The sequence below is a fragment of the Chionomys nivalis genome, chromosome 12 (genome assembly GCF_950005125.1).
Source record: "Chionomys nivalis chromosome 12, mChiNiv1.1, whole genome shotgun sequence".
Classification (NCBI taxonomy): Eukaryota; Metazoa; Chordata; class Mammalia; order Rodentia; family Cricetidae; genus Chionomys; species Chionomys nivalis.
In genome coordinates this window covers 64651091-64668156 of record NC_080097.1, presented here as the reverse complement: position 1 = coordinate 64668156, position 17066 = coordinate 64651091, and the positions used below count along the sequence as shown (strand labels likewise).

The 17066-nt window shown below is 44.2% G+C and overlaps 1 protein-coding gene across 10 annotated transcripts in view; it reads left to right on the top strand.

The window, feature by feature from the left end:
* The first annotated feature begins 8688 nt into the window (after window positions 1-8688).
* The window catches only part of Ktn1 (kinectin 1), a 98997-nt gene continuing 90619 nt past the window's right edge, over window positions 8689-17066 (top strand). For 4 of the 10 annotated variants that reach the window (XM_057786780.1, XM_057786776.1, XM_057786778.1 and 1 more), the window contains exon 1: window positions 9491-9632. In XM_057786780.1, coding sequence (XP_057642763.1) covers window positions 9510-9632 — 123 coding nt within the window. In that variant the 5' untranslated portion in view covers window positions 9491-9509. Of the gene's footprint in view, window positions 8999-9489; window positions 9633-17066 lie in introns of those variants that run through there. The other 6 variants (XM_057786781.1, XM_057786784.1, XM_057786779.1 and 3 more) reach the window with 6 other exon arrangements.

Sequence of the window (17066 nt, the reverse complement as noted above, 5' to 3'; positions counted from 1 at the left end):
AGGTAGGCAGATCTCTGAGTTCAAGGCCAGCGTGGCCTACAGAGCAAGTTCCAGGAAAGATGGGGCTACACAGAGAAACCCTGTTGAGAGATGTATAATCCATACTCTGGATTCAACTAGATGAGAATGTACCAAAAATCTACAAAGAGAAAAAATTAGTGAAGTATTTACTCTATCATTTATTTGGACTCTTGAAACATTCTAGATACCCCCAAATATTTATGGGTTTCTAAGCAAACATTTTGTGAAGGAGTATGTATTAGTAAGATTTACCCAGAAACTAGACAAGAGCAATACAACTTAATTGGATGAAAGCTTACAAAGCTTAGTAGCCTTCCAGTGTGACCTGAGCTCCGAAACATCAACCATTTCTCAGTGAAGTAGCCAATTTGCTCGGTTTACTATTGTGGAATATTATTTTAACTAGGCAAAGATGGTATTACATTTGTCTATAATACGAAATATTACTTTAACTGTATAAAGAAATGAACTTAGGCTAGGCTGAACATTCAAAACCAATAAGTCTCTGTGTCATGATTTGGGAGCTGATTAGTGGCCCAAAAGAAAAGGTTCGGTACAGTTAAATTTCACTTTTTAAATTTTGACTGATTTATTATTTTGCAAATTTAATAGGTATATGTATTTTTCATTTTCCCACTTGTTACACTTTTATTTATATGTTTGATTTTTTTTTTTTTTTTGAGACAGGATTTCTCTGTGTAGCCTTGGCTGTCCTGGAACTTGCTCTGTAGACCAGGCTGGGCTTGAATTTAAAGATCTGTGACTTCCGCCTCTGGAGTACTAGAATTAAAGATTCTTGCGGGAATACTCAAAGTTCCTGGGAGAAAGGGATTCAAGGATAAGGAAGCCTCTAGCCAAATCTCCTTTTCTCTGCCACTCTGGGGGAGAGAGGTCAAAACGGCAATCTGGAGATCTACCTGCCTAGGTACACAGGTCCATGGTTTTTTCTCTGGGGTGTGTGTGGGAAGGGGTGAATGTCAATTGTTTTGGTAGCAGCCCAGTGTTGGGGCAAAGTAGTTTCTAGTTGACTGTGACCAGACTTACCGGTAAAGAAAATAGATTCCTGTCTTCAGTGCCTGGAACACTCTGCAAATATTGATTGAAGAATAAATTTATGGCCAGAGGGTTCAGCCCAAGCGTAGTAAGCAGAGAGAGCAGGAGAAACTGCAGTTATTCGTTCTAATCACTCAACTTTTTAACTCATGCAGATTTATAACTAGACAAAGCTATAACAGTTTCTCAAGCAGGCAGCAGCTCCTGAGGCGGCAGTCGGGAGCCTGGGGTACTCACACTACAGCTCACAACAGCAATCAAGGACACTTCTGACTTCCCGAGGAAAGAGTCTGGCTTGAGAACGGCATATACTTTCAGCATAGATCATTTTTTATCCGTGGCCTTCACCTATGTATGACACTTAGGGCCACTTATGAATCCTGGGCAGCAGCCTGGCGTGGTGCCAGCTCCAGTGGCATTCTTCTTTGGCGTACTTTGCAGGACTAGTCATGTGAGAAAGACGGCTAACGGCAACAATTGTTGTGTGATGAATGGCTAGGAGCAACAGCAAGGTCGTGGAATGTAATCAGGGAATACTGACCTGGAACTTGGGTAAGCCAGGCCGTGATGGATGGGAGGCAGCCGCGCTTCGGCCAGCGTGTTGGCATGTACGACCCGGGAGGCACTGATTAATTTGAATTGAAATGGGCAGCTTGAGCGGCAGGAAGGCACGCTATGACCAAAGCCACAAACCCCAACACAAACTGTTCTTTAATCTTTCCAACCACAGGCACACTCTTGGGAACAGGACTTCCCAGGGAGTCGAATGCCCGTCGCAATATGATAAAGGATAACGCGAGAAGACTGAAAGCCCAGGGTTAGGGTTTGAGAGACGTCTGAGAGAAACTGGGAGGAAATGGCAGAAGAGGCTTTAAGCCGAGACCTAAAGGGCATACCTGAGCTGTTCTGTGAACAAATGCTTCTGTGGAATTTCCTCATGAGGCGGTTCTGGAATGTTCTGAAGTGCTTGTGAGCATGTGCAGAAGAGTGTTCTGGATTTTCCCTTAAGACACGTCTCAGAGTCAAGCGCCTGGAGCAGGAGCTCTGGGCTTGCTGGGGCCAGGAGAGATCCCAGTGGACGGACAGGCAATCCTGGATCCTGAATGGTTCGGAGGATGTCGGTTTCCATTGTCTGGGTCTGAATCTGATTTTCCAAATTACTGGTGGAAGGCACTGGATTCATGGCTGGATTCTGTTTATTCCGGGTTATAAAAAAGACTTCAAATGGATGTTCAAAGTCAAGCGAAAGAATTTTGTGAACTTTTCAAAGTGCCTAAGGTTTTTCATAAAGTGAACCCCCCAGAGAACATTGTAATTCAAGCCGCCACAGCCTGCCATTCGCAAAAGCAGTTTGAGCGCTAGGTGCAAAAGTTTTCATTTCCTGTCTACGTTAGAAACTATCAGCTCTGAGATGATTTACCGTGGGCCTCCAGATTTAGAGTCTGTAATGGTAGACCTGGCAGAAATATCAGAGATGACACAGCAAAACTAGTTTAGAAAGAGGGGTGCAAGCGCTCGGGAGGCAGAGGCAGGCGAATCTCTGTGAGCTAGAGGCCAGCCTGGTCTAGAAGAGCTAGTTCCAGGACAGGAACCAAAAGGTTATGGCGAAACCCAGGTCCTCTTGAAGAGCAGACAGTGCCCTTAACCACTGTACCATCTTCACTGAACCATCTCTCTAACCTTTCTACTGACTTCTTTTTTTTTTTTTTTTTTTTTTTTGATTTTTCGAGACAGGGTTTCTCCGTAGTTTTTGGTTCCTGTCCTGGAACTAGCTCTGTATACCAGGCTGGCCTCGAACTCCCAGAGATCCGCCTGCCTCTGCCTCCGGAGTGCTGGGGTTAAAGGCGTGCGCCACCACAGCCCGGTTTCTACTGACTTCTTAATCAGATCTTACAACTCTGTTCTGGACTTCCATTTTGCTCCAAAGCCATTGAAGGTTTCTTGCAGCCGTAGCAGACTCTCAAGGTGGTGAAATCAAGCACAAGAGTGTGAAAAGAAGTTGGAAAATGTCTAGGGCCATTTAAACAGGAAGGGTTGTTTTTGGTTTTTCCTAAGCTTTAGCTGCTGGTTCAAAGCAAAACAACAACAAAAGCCTTTTAAACTGAGACACTTGCTTCTTTCTGTTCTTTTTCCTTTTCTATCCTAAGTGATTTCTAGCACGAGTATTCCCAGAACTCTCCTGGGTCAGCTTTAGATCTGCCGCTGAGCAGTTTTAATTTCTATTCCCCATTGTCTGGTCAGATACTGAAGAGGACATTGTTGCTGTTAGCCTTTGTGCTTCTATAATCTCAGTTTCTATGCAAAGTCGGGAACCAGTAGGAACTGACTTGCCTCATGGCCACCCCACTGCCCACAAATAAAAGGCTAAACATATAAAATAATAAGATTTTTAATAATAATAAAAAAATCATGAGCTCTTTTCTCCCAGGCCCTTTTCTTGGGAGACAGACTCTCTCAAACTGGGTTGAGTTTCTAAGCAAACTGGGTTAGCATTGAAAAGCCACACCCAGTTGTTTCTGCAGGACCTGCTGTTCTTTATTGTTGTCCTAGGAAAATTAGAGAACCAATCTGTAAGAACATAACTCGAGATGAGCGATTGACTTAAGCTGTTATTTGCTTGAGTTTACCGGGGAAGCATTGATCTACCCCAGTTGTTTCTCCCCTGAAATGAACCGAATCTTCCTCTGTGTTTGGTGCAGTCATCCGAGCCCATCTGAAAGCTTATCTTCTGACAGTCACAGATGTCATTGCCATGGCACACCAGGGAATGACACTGATGTACAGCCTAGAAGGTGGAGGCCCCTTTCGAACAAGCTCTCCGAGAGCAGTGATAGCCAGTGAGATGCTGGAGAAGAACACTGAGGATGAGTCACAGGTCACCAGTGTTGTCCAAGCAGAAATCCATGGCCTGCTGGGTGAGAGATGCAAGTGTCCTGTTGTATCTGCCGGAATGACTGAGTAGCTCGACAATATGTAAACCAAAAGGCAAGGAATCGAGTTTAACAGTGGAGTAATTATGCATGAACCTGTGTGTCTGAGTTTGGGATGCTCTCTACAATCCCGTAGTACTGAAAAAAATTATATGAAGAAAATTTACAGAAAAAAGTCAAGATCATGATGGGACTGGAAGACACTGGGACTGGGAGGATCGTTCAGTGGCTAGAGCGTTCACAACACAAGCGCGAGGCCCTGAGTTTGGGTCTCCAGGAGCACACACCTGTGGCCCCAGGGTTGGGGGGACCCAAACAGATGAATTCTGGGTTTGTTGGCCAGGCTGTCTAGTCAAATGTTGGGATCCAGGTTCAGTAAGGGAGCCTGTCTCAAAAAATCAGGCGGAGGCACGATTGATGAAGGACTCCTGAAATCATTCTCTGGCCTGTGTGCGTGAGTGTTCATCTTCTACCCTGGTACATAGAAATGTGCATGTGTGTGCATACATATACACACATACAGAGAGATATTAGAAAAGAGCTGAAATGAGCTGAACTGTGTATTCTTCAGCACTTTCCCATCAAGTTGCTGTAATTAAATGAATTCAAGCCACCAAAGATGTCTGTGAACAGAGTAACCAAGTAAAGATGGCAATCCAGTTTTATCTTTTAACATTTTCTCCCTGGGCTACAAAAGAAGTTTGAGTGTCGGCAAGGATGAACTTTGAAATGTAGGGACAGACAGAGTCTGCCTGACATATGGAAGAACCATTTGAAAGCAAATGTATTCTATATTTTTGATGCTTGGGGAAAATAAGATGGAAGATCAACAGTTCCAGTTTTCCTAGGATTGAAAGATTCCCTGGAATATGATTCCGTGACAGAGCAGAGAAAGTCTCAGACACAGTCAACACATGGGTGTGTGCTGATTGCCCCATCATGAGAGACCTGATCAGAAATCAGATCTTGCTAACAAAGAGCCATGACCCCCAAATCAGAAGAGCACCCACCTTCTGTGTTGTTTGCTGCTTTTAGAAACAAAAAAGGCAAGATGGAGGCCTCTAGTTTCTGTCCAAGTAGATAGATGTCTCCCAGTAGCTGCCTTCCTCTCATTGGAATGGAGGTCTTGAAATCTGCAAATAATAGAGGGCAGTGTGTGTGTGTGTGTGTGTGTGTGTGTGTGTGTGTGTGTGAGAGAGAGAGAGAGAGAGAGAGAGAGAGAGAGAGAGAGAGAGCAATGAGAACAATGAGAAGAGGCAGCTCCCTTTCTTTTCTGTTTCTGCTCCCATAATGCACTTTAGAACTCTGTGGGCTTTCCTGCTCTGCCTGCAGCTGGTGGCTCTCTAGAGCCTGTCTTGCTCCGTGGAGAGCAGCACTCCAGTGTTGCAAGCCACCTTGTCTCTTGCTCATCTCCTGATCTGTGTCCTTAGCAGTCGTTTCCCACCACTCAGTCACGTCAGCTACTTCTGTTAAATACTTCAGGTCTTAGCTGTGACATGACTCTTTCTGATGGGAAATGGGCTCCCCTCTCAGAAGCATGACATCTTGTATTTCAGAAAACTCATGTGACGGAGGTCAAAGAAAAAGGAGCTGTTCAAGAAACAATCTGTACCAGATGAACTGTACGAGCTGCATGGCTGTCCCCAGAAATATCACTGGTCACTTTGCTAAGGAGTCCTGCAGGATCTAGCTGTGGGCGCAGGGGCAAATTGCCACAGGACGGGTATCAAATGGGTAGAGAGAACACACTGCCAGGTGAGCACCTCTCACATGACTGACAGAGAGAGCGAGAGCATAGGAACCAGAGCCAGGAGGGCATGCTGAAGGAGTGAGAACCTCAGGATGCCAGAGGGCTGACAGCCAGAGCTCCGAGTCATGGGACTTGTCGTCTAGAAAGATTATTCTGTAGCCTTCACAGAATAATGACTTGCAATGGAGCTTGGAATCTGCTTACTTCTTCTCAAAAGTGTGACATTTCCTAAACAATAGATAGAAGTACCCAAAGGTAGCTTTTCAAAACTACTCAACCAGCTGTGTATGGTGGCAGTTGGCACACTCATTCATCAATGTGGCACCTTGGAGGGGACAGTTACCGGAAAGACTGGAGGTCCAGTTGAGCTATTTCCCTCTTCATCCAATCTCAGGGTCTCTTGAAGTAGTCCCTTCAGCAACGGAGTGGGATTTCTTAAGAGGGAACTTAGAGCTCTAAGATTAGTGGCTCTAAGAGACAGTGAGTGGAACGATACGGGCCTGAAACTTGGCATAATGTCAGTTCTGCTGCCTTTGATTAGTTACAGCTATTAGAGCCCGCCCAGATTCAAGAATGGGAACATACATCCTGAGTGACCCTCTCTGTAATGCAAGCCCTTGCATGCCACATGTTTGAAAAGATTACCTGTACAAGGGGCACAACGCAGGTTCCCACCTGTACACTAGTCCCTGTATGTGTGTGTGTGTTTCTCAAGACAGTTTCTCTGAGTAGCCCCAGCTATCCTTGAACTCGCTTTTTGACCAGGCTGGCCTCAAACTCATAGACATTCACCTGCATCTGTCTCCCAAGTGCTGGGTTTAGAGGCGTGCCCCAGCATTGCACGGCTCAACTCTTTTAAGAGCTGGTTACTTGTAGATGTGCAGCTGAAGTTTCTAAGAACCTTCTTACTTCACTGTTCAAGTGAAGGTGGGCCTGGAATCCTCCCTCCCAGGTCTGTGCCCTGCCTCGCATGTATGTCCATCTCTGTCTCCCCTGAGCTGATGGAGTTAGGAGATATAATCTTCTCTTATTCATATGTTGCAGGAATAGCAGGCGTCTCCTCCTCTGTCTGTATATTCCATCTCTTAAAATCTTTTTCAGAATCCAGGAAGATAGAAATTGCTCCATACTTAAAGCAGTAAACTGGACTTTTGTCAAATAAGGGCTAGGAAAAATACTCTTTAGGTAACTACATTATACCTTACAGTTTTCAATAAGGTTTAATTTCTTGGTTATTTTAATGCTGAGTGCTAATCCTTTTTAGCAAGTTAGTTGTGGTTTCTGGCAACATTGGAGGGTAGTAAGCAGCAAAGTTACTTATAACTTAGGCTAATTATATGTGTTAATTACAGTTAATTACGTTACATTTTACTATACTTCAAAACTTAAGAGGGTCAATCTTAAGTCCCAACAGGGATCGCCACCTGTAACATGTAACTCTTTTGGTTTTATTTATTTTGTTTTTTTTTCCGAGACAGGGTTTCTCTGTAGCTTTGGAGCCTGTCCTGGAACTAGCTCTTGTAGACCAGGCTGGGCTCGAACTCACAGAGATCCGCCTCCTGAGTGCTGGGATTAAAGGTGTGCACTACCGCTGCCCGGCACTCTTTTGGTTTTGATGTGAGCAATTAGAAAGCTTACAAAGAATGAAGCATCCAGCCATTTCCCTTTGAAAAGTCAAAGTTCATCCAGAGAAGATAAAGTGGCTGGTGCATTTATATTTTTTTTATCGACCATAAGCAGCAGTACTTTTAGAGAACCGTTTCCCTAAAGACCATTTTACTGTCTAACAAATGCACCTAAGTATTAATCGTGTGTAAAATAATGGTGCCCTTTTCCTAAAGTCAGATAGAAAAAATTAATTCTACCTGGAAACGTATTTTTTCTTCTTCCCTTTTTTTGTGTAGTTAGAGTTGTTTGTAAGCTGTTCAAGAACCTTTAAATTCCATCACAGAAATGATACAGTCCCCCTTTGTATTAAGCCACTAATGGCTTCATTCTCAACCAAGACGGATCTTCTGGCATTCACAGGCTCAGGAGACAGCAGCTTAGAAATAGTATTTTGTGGGTCTTGGAGCCGCTGAGGGCTGAGTAATACTTATGAGAAAATAGGGAGAGCAGGCTCCTTGGGTTAAAATCTGATAGATTTTCGCCGTGGAGAAAGCGTTGACTAGATCAGGGCAGAATTCTCAGTAGCTCATCAGGCTGCCGCCGCCTCTGCTTTAGTTTTTATTTCTGCTTTGGAGGTGCTCTGGAAAACTTGGACAGAACTCATCTGAATACAGATGCACAGTATTCTTTGAACTAGCCTATAATGAGGATATTCTGTTAATATTGAGACCTATCTGCAGCTAAAATCCTTAAGGAATGTCCCTGGTCAGGATGTAGGTGATGTGTCTGATTCCTGTATCTCTACCCGCACTCCAGAAGTGTGTCAATCATTTGGTAACTTTTGAGAATAGCGTAGAGTATTTGGAAGATACGTTCTGGGTAGTGACCCCCATTCTCTGAGAAAAGTGATACAAAATAACCACTAAAAATCAACACCCCACTTCCATCCTTACGGCAGAGAGAAGCAGGGATTCTAAAGTCAATCCCTCTTCGCGCTGCGCGTTCTCGTTATTTCCCCCGGCTTAAGGAATGACCACGAGCCAGCAGACACTGCACCTCACAGTGTTCGCACACTATTTAGGTCGGTGCTTCATCTTTCTCTCGGTGCCCCAAAGAGAATTTAGAGAGAACTCTATAGATACTCAGCAAAGGCAGAGTTCAGCTTTTTTTTTTTTTTTTTTCAATTTCTGAGAATAACTCACACCCAGCTGAGTGTGAGTGCGCGTGATTTCTAGCAACTTTGAGTTCGGTTAAAAGGAATTATCCGGTGTCGGGGCCAAGTGGTACGCTTGTGCGAGGGTCACGTGAGACCATGGCCGACTGGGGGGGCGGGGAGGAAGAGTAGCGCTGAGTCGATGAAGGGATTCCATAGTCTTCCAGGCTGAGGGGCGCCGTCTCCGCAGGGCGGCGGGGCGTCTCGAGGTCGCCGGCCGCGCGGGCCTGTCCCTTTAAGAGGCCGATCTCCGGGCCGCTCTGGCCGCGACGCCCGGACGTGCGGAGCCGCCCCGCCCCGAAGCCGCCCGTTTCCTGCGGGGCGGCGCGACGGCACCTGAGCTGCTGCGGCGGGGCCTGGAGTGCGCTGACCCGGCGGTGGAGCCCGCGCCGCTGGTCCCGGCCCGGTTCTCGGCTGTGCAGGGTGAGGAGCGGGGCGCGGGGGCTCCGTGCGCTCGGGCGCGTCCGCCTGGTAGGCCTCGGCCCGGGGGTCGCAGTCTGCAGCGTCCGCCCAGGCCGCGCCGCCGCCGGCCCGCTCTGGTTCCGCCTGCGGGGTCGGATTCCGGGGTTCCGCCTCGGCCTCCCCGGGGCCGCGAGGCCCGACCCGTGCTCCGCCACCGCCGGCGCTCCGGGGCCGCCTCCCGAGGGCGAGGTCGGGCCGCTCGGGCCGCGGGGTGACCGTGGAGCCTATTTTTAGCCGTGCCCGCGGGCCCCCGGGAGGGCGGGCGGATTAAGGCTCTGAGGACGGTGGACGGAGGGAGCGCCTCGCCCCGGGCGCCCTGGGCCGCGGCCGGGCCACGCGTTACGCCACGCCGGAGCCGCTCTCCTCCCGCCGGTCCCGGAGCGCGGCCCCTCCCACCGCCCGGTGCGCCGAGTAGGGGGAAACCCGGGAAGTTCCCCTCCCTCCCAGGGGTGTGTCCGCCTCAGTCCCAACAATGGGATGTGGGGCGTCCCGGACCGGGCCACGTTCGGAGGGTGAGGGAACAGAGTCCGGCCACCCCAGACCGGGACTCGAGGGGAGCAGCGTCCCCTCCTTTGTCCGGCTGCACCGCGATCAGGTTGGAAAGTGGGCTGTTGCTAGTGTCAGCCGGTCCTGGGGGGAGGAGGAGGAAACCGGGGTTCTAACAGCGGGGCCTCTGCTACGCGCGGATTCCCAAGCAGCTACTGGAGTAAGCCTATCTCCAAAAGCCACGGCTGAACAGTTCAGAGTTATAGGGTGTTGTGAGAAATTTACACCCCACACGCAGGGAAAAGGGAACACCCCAAAGGTGGACTAGACACTGCGTTGTGTAATTAGCAGATGACTTAGGGTGGTTTGAATGTTTGCCCACCTCACCCAGAGAGCAGCGGCAACAGCGGCTCCACTGTGGCTTGAGACTTGAGATACTCTTCCCTTGGGCTGAGCTGGAGCATTCTGGCTGACCTGTATTTTGTATGACCCGCAAGAACTGTTTATATTTGATAAATAAGCCCCTCCCCCATGCCTTTTAAAAATGGACTTTACTCGAAATAGCTGGGCTTAAATTATGTAGGTTTCTTTCCCATGCCTACTTTGAATTAGAAGCATCTCTTAATTTTGTTGCCCTCAGTAGACATAAAGTGTCTTAAATATCAGATGCGTTTAGAGAATAAGGTATTCTACTTTACTGAGAGACACACTGAAACTTCAAATATAACGGGACCTATTGGAAAAAAATGCCTCAAATGTCTTAAACGCTTCAATGTCATAAAGGCTACCCGGTTTATCCTTTCTCGATTCATTGTCAGCATTATGAAGAGGCATTAGTTTCTTTTTTTATTGCATTGGGTTATTTCTGTGTCCTCCCTAGGTATTAGCTGTCTGTTGTAATCACCCCCATGTCTCCTCTGTTGTAGTTCCCCCTAAACAAACAGAACCCGATAAACAAAATCAAAATCTATCCCAAACCCTCTCCACTCAAGCAGTTCACAGACTTGCTAGTTTGTAAGTTTTGATTTTCTTTCGTTAGGTTTTTCTAAACACCTAAAGAGTAGAGACATATTCTGAGGCTTAACATTAAGATTGGTTGTTGGTCAGCTTTTAGCTGGAATTTTCCTTGAAACATTTGGAGGACGTATTATTGTTTTTGCAGGGAGGGGTGCTTTGGGATGAACCAAAAATCTTGAGAATGCCTGACAGACACTGTACTTTGGAATGATAGCTCTGGTCCTGGGATATGTATTGTTACTTCTATGCTTTTTTTTCGAGACAGGGTTTCTCTGTAGCTTTGGAGCCTGTCCTGGAACTCCCTTTGTAGACCAGGCTGGCCTCAAACTCACAGAGATCCGCCTGCCTCTGCCTCCCAAGTGCTGGGATTAAAGGCGTGCTCCACCACTGCCCGGCTCTATGCTTTTTTTTTATAGCAAAATTTTGATTAAAAAGGTTTTTCACTACTTGGTAGTAAACGTAATGGTTCCAGGACGGTTTGGTTTAGGAATCTGACTTACGGGTAGTAAGGAAGTGCAGGAAATGGCCACACTACTCATGGTCGTTTAGGTGTTTGCCAATAACCTTGTAGGTGCTTGTGTGCTTGGAAAGAACTTTGAAGGCAAATCTGAAGTATGCATAGAGACTAGAAGCAACTGTCTAGAGGTGACGATGATTGCTTATTTATAAACAGCCTGCATTTTATTTCATGCTGCTTCAGTTCTTAGGAACATTATTTGGGGTGTTCTGATAAAAAAGATGTAATTTTTGTGTAAGTGCCTGGGGGAAATTGGTCTAAAAGTATGAACTATACATAGAAATTTAATAAAGGTGCCATGAACCGAAGAGTTTGCTTAACTCCGCTATCTCTAAAGTCTGGAAGAGAAAAGTCATAATTTACAAGTGTTTGTCAGGTGAATGGATTGGTGCCTACAGTGTCTTTGAAAGAGCTGACAGTGTAATAAGTTGCTTTTAATCCTTTTCACTTTGAAAAAGTACTGTTGGGTATGATGGGGTCTTTAATCCCAGCCCAAGCCAGAGACAGGTGCCCACTAAGGTCACATGGTAAGACCCTGTTTCCAAAATAAAAATAAAAAAGGTTGTGAGCTTTAGTTTTAACACTGTCGCCTCATCCACCTTTAAAAGAAAGGGTCTAGTCTCTACCATAGAGATAGTAGTACCCTGAGTTTGTTAAAGGGTCTGTCTAGTCTCTACCATAGAGATAGTTGTACCCTGAGTTTGTTAAAGGGTCTAGTCTCTACCATAGAGTAGTAGTACCCCCATGTTTATTCACTATAGCAAAGAATTGGAATCAACCTACTTGTCTATCAACAGTGAGTGAATAATGAAAAATAGGTCTCTGTATAAAATAGAATGCTGCCCAGCTCTAAGGAGAAATGTTGTCAAAAATTTGCAGGAAAATTGATAGACTTGGAATATATACTAGTAATTAAGGCCATACAATCCTAGAAAGGAATAACTGAATGTTCTCTCTCGTAAGTGTAGTCTGGCCTATAATACCTAATCCATATGTGAAACAGTGTACATGTATGTACATACAACATGAAGGCAAGAGAACAAGGAAGACTAAATATGGGAATGAGGAAGGATAGTGCAGGTGATTGACATGAGTTATGATTGAGGTTATGAGGCCAGTTGCTTCTCTAGTTCTAATTCTGTCAAGGATTTTTTTTTTATTTTTGATGGTAGATAGGCATATAAAATATATATGATACTGAAAGTGTAAAATTAATGTGTAGCTTCACAACTTCCATTTTGAATATCAATCCTAACTGTATAGAAGCTCATTAAGTTGTATATACTTTGGGTCTGGTGAATTTTGGTGTTTGATGTTCTTATTTGCAATTTTTAAAATTAAAGTTTATAAAATAAAGTAATGTAACACTTTGGTACTAAAACAAACAAAAACAACAACAACAACAAAAAGAAAGGTATTCATTGTATAGCCCTGGTTGGCCTTGAACTCAGAGATCCTTGTCTCTGCAGCTGCCTCTAGAGCAGTACATCTGACTCTTGTGGGCTTTTAATTGCTTTTATATACAAAGAACCAGACAAACTTTCAATAAAAAAGATAATTTTGGTAGTGATTCTGATTGGAAATATAACATTCCCAGAAAAGGAATAGGAATCGCTCAGCTCTTTAAAAAGCTGTGTTTTACTGCTGTGCATATCATTTATGCCCCCCCAACACTGAGGACTGACCCCGTGCCCCATATATGGTAGGCAAGTGTTGTATTGCTCATCTGTGCACCTAGCTCTCCATCATTTAACTACTACAGAAGAATTGAGAACTTTTAACTACACGTTGTCTGATTTCAGCCAAGTGATTTGTTCACTAATTGTAATTGTTTGTACTCCTTTCTTCCAGGATTCTCTGCGTATTAGGTTCCATCTCACTAATGTGCACTTTTTCTTTATTGGTCTTCCTGTAAAAGGATATGTCCAATCCTTGATTCATTTTTCTCTTTATGTTTTTCTGGCAGTCTCATCCAGTGTCATGGCTCAAATATCTGTTTATATATCTAGTGTGATTTCCCTCTGCACTTCAGACAGTGCTAGGTCTTTCCACTCAAACTGAGCTTCCCTGTTTCTTCTCTATCTGCTTCCTCCAATGCTTGAACCCCTTTACAACTGATGCCATCCATCCAACGGTCTGGCAAAAATTGTTGGCGTTATCTCCGCTTATCTGTTTGATGCTTGACATGCTCTGATATTTCTTGTCCTAATAACACGATGAGAATCCAGTCGCTCTGCTTTGCTAATGGCCCAATCCAAGGAACTAGCCTCTGGCTTAGACAGCTGAAGTTGTCCTCCTAACTGGCCTCCTTGTGTCAGTTCTAGCTCCTCAGTCTTTGCAGCAGCAGAGCATATCACTTTTCAGAAGTAGCCCTTACAGCCTGGAAGGTCTTGCACAATCTGGGCTTGCCCTCTCCATTCCCTCGTTGCCTCAATTTAACTGGTCTGTAGGTAATCTATTACCCTATTACCCTTCTATCACTTTCCCCGTAGGATATTTTTGTGACTTACTCTCTTACTTCCTTTGCTATTCAAGTGTCATTTTTAATGCTGATTTTATTTAAAACGATACCCCCTACTTGTAGTCTCTGTGCTGTGTTCTGGTTTTTGTACTATGCTACGTTTCTCTTTAAGCCCTTGTGCCTTCTAGCATGCTGTATAATTTCCCTGTTAATTGGGTTTATTTCTTCTACCCTCAAACACGTACTATAATACAACTTTTAACAGAACAGGTATTTTATTTATTTTGCTTGTTTATGTATGTATTTATTTTGGGAGGAAATCATCATAGCTCCTGCTGACCTTGAACTTGCTATGTAGTCTAGGCTATGTAACCTAGGTTGGTTTGAATTTTCAACCTTCCTGTCTTCTCCCCAGTAGGGGATTATAACTAGATGCCATTAACAACTGATACTCCTTTGTTTAACCTAAGTGTTTAAGGCATTGCCTGGCTATAATAGGTGCTAAGTAAGAATTTGTCAAATGAATTAATTAAGCCTCTATCCTGCAGTTCCTTTCTTTGATGGATACCTGTGGCTTTTAGTTTGTTTCTTTCCTAGGAGCTTTCAGGGGACAGAAGAGAGTGGTGTGGGGACTCAGTAATGTTACACTGCGGTGGAGATTGAGTGCCACTCTGTATAAGATGACCTTGGTTAACTTAAAAAATGGATTAAAACAAGGACTTAAAATACTTACTTTTGTTGTAATAGGAGCAGCGGGTCGCTTCCTGCCACCTGGCTAGCTTTAGCTTTACCCGAAATAATTACACGGAAACTGTATTCTTTTAAACACTGCTTGGCCCATTAGCTCCAGCCTCTTATTGGTTAGCTCTTACATATTGATCTAACCCATTTCTAATATTCTGTGTAGTACCACGAGCTGACTTACCAGGAAAGATCTTAACCTGTGTCTGTCTGGAGTGAGAGAATCATGGCGACTCACTGACTCGGCTTCTTTCTCCCAGCATTCTGTTCTGTCTACTCCACCCACCTAAGGGTTGGCCTATCAAATGGGTCTAGGCAGTTTTTTTATTAATTAACCAATTAAAGCAACAGATTAATACAAGACCCACCTCCATCATACTTTACGCACTTTAGTCAGATGAAGTGGCACGTACCTTTAATTCCAGCACTCTAGGTCTGGGGGAGAGCAAGCAAGTGGATTTCTGTGAGTTTGAGGACAGCTTAGTCTACATACTGAGTTCGAGAACAGCTGGAGCTGCTTAATGAGATCCTGTCTCAGAAAAAGACCAGAGACACGTTAAATATTTGTACTCAAAGCATTTAACATTAATTTATATGCATATCTTTTTATTTAGAATATTCTAAAAGCAGTGGCTATGACTTTGTTGTCTCTAACTTTTTTTTTCCTTTTTAAGGCAGGGTTTCTCTGTGTAGCTCTGCTGTCCTGGAACTTACTCTATAGACCAGGCCTGGAACTTAGGGATTCACCAGCCTCTGCCTCCTGAGTGCTGGGACTAAAGATGTGTGATGTCTAAAATTTGTAATGATTTCTTTAAAATAGAATGGAAATGTTGATAGTGGGAAGTTCAAAATCCTGGAGTTTTCTAGTCCTTCAAAAGGTCTTGAATTTGATTTCCTACAGGTAGCTTTTGGCAGTCATTAGCCATGTATTTCTGCAGGAGAGGGAAATGCTGGTGCATCAGGAGAGGTCAAGACAGCAAGGAGAATGTTGTTTGCCCACATTTCTTTATTTAACTGGTTTTCCATTTCTGAGTGGGTACTGGTGACTGAATCCAGGGACTTAGCAAGCTGGGGAAGTTACATTCCCCCATACATTTCTTTTGATCCGAGTAAATTTGTAATGATCAGTACTTTTCTGAGATTCAATGAGCACATTGTCTCTTAGGATGTACACTGTTATGCTACATGCTCATTGGAAAATGTCGGAACCAAATGAGCTGTCAAGTGAACAGTAAGAAGCGAGAGGTTGGAAGGAAACCTGCAGGTCTTAGGCTGTATTAATATTAGGGTTTGATGTAAGTTCCTTATCTCCCAATTCTTAATTACATTCTCATGTGACACAATAGAGACAGTGAATGTTAGGGTCTGAAGAGTTTGCTGGCTCCATCACCTGGTCATCACTGCCTACCGCAGTCACTCAAATCCATTGTTCTGCATTTTTCTCTGTGTAGCTTTAGAGCTTGTCCTGGAACTCACTCTTAGACCATGCTGGCCTTGAACTCACAGAGAGCCACCTGCCTCTGCCTCCCAAATGCTGGGATTAAGGGGTGTGCCACCACTACCAAGCTGCCCTTTGCCTTTTTTAAAACTTGCATATATGTTTTGTTCCTAAGCCATTTTTTTTTGTTTTGTTCCTTTTGTTTCTGTAAGTGGGACTCTTTTTGTATGAATTTATTTGAAGCTTCCCTTTTCCACTTAAACCTTGTAGTCATGGTACTTAACTTTTGTATGATTGCTTTTTCTTTCTGTGACAGGTTGCTCAGACTGACCTTGTACTCAGGACCTCCCTGCTTGCTGACTTTAGAGACCAGCTACATCATTGTTCCTGTCTGTAGCTTTCTGTATGTTGTTGGACATTCTTGTCTCGGTTTCTTTTTTTTTCTTTTTCTTTTTCTTTTTTTTTTTGGTTTTTCGAGACAGGGTTTCTCTGTGGTTTTGGAGCCTGTCCTGGAACTAGCTCTTGTATACCATGCTGGTCTCGAACTCACAGAGATCCGCCTGCCTCTGCCTCCCAAGTGCTGGGATTAAAGGCGAGCGCCACCACCGCCTGGCTTGTCTCGGTTTCTTAACACATGGCTGTTGATTTTTCTATTGGCTCTTTCTTTCTGACTGTATGACCTGAAAACTAATTCATGGCCAATTATGTATTACAAATAACTTCTGCTGCATTTTGATTTATTATCATTTTTTTATGTTGACTGTATTAAAACTAGCTTAGTTTTAATTTATCATTATTTCCCTTGGTGATTTATATATTGTATCCTGAGATTGTATTAAGATCAAGAGTATGAGGATATTCTTGCATTTTTCTTCCAAAGTTTCTGTGCTTTCTCATAGTTCTGTTCCTGAAGTTGACTTTGTGATTTCTTCTTTCATTTGATGGTTTCTTTCTCTGCAAACTCTGCACTGTGTCACGTTTTTAGTTTTTCAGCTCTAAGCCGGGCGGTGGTGGCGCACGCCTTTAATCCCAGCACTCGGGAGGCAGAGGCAGGTGGATCTCTGTGAGTTCGAGACCAGCCTGGTCTACAAGAGCTAGTTCCAGGACAGGCTCCAAAACTACAGAGAAACCCTGTCTCGAAAAACAAAAACAAAAACAAAACAAAAACAAAAAAAAAAAATAGTTTTTCAGCTCTAAGTTGTATTTGCTTACTAGATTCCTTAGTAGTTCCCTGCAGTGTAGGGCTGTTTTAAGGATTGTATCCATGTTTTGCTTTATTAATTATATAAAATTCTTTTAAAAGTATAGATAGTTAAGTGATTTGAAATATCAAACCCAACGCCCATATGGAATGTGAGATTGTAAACAT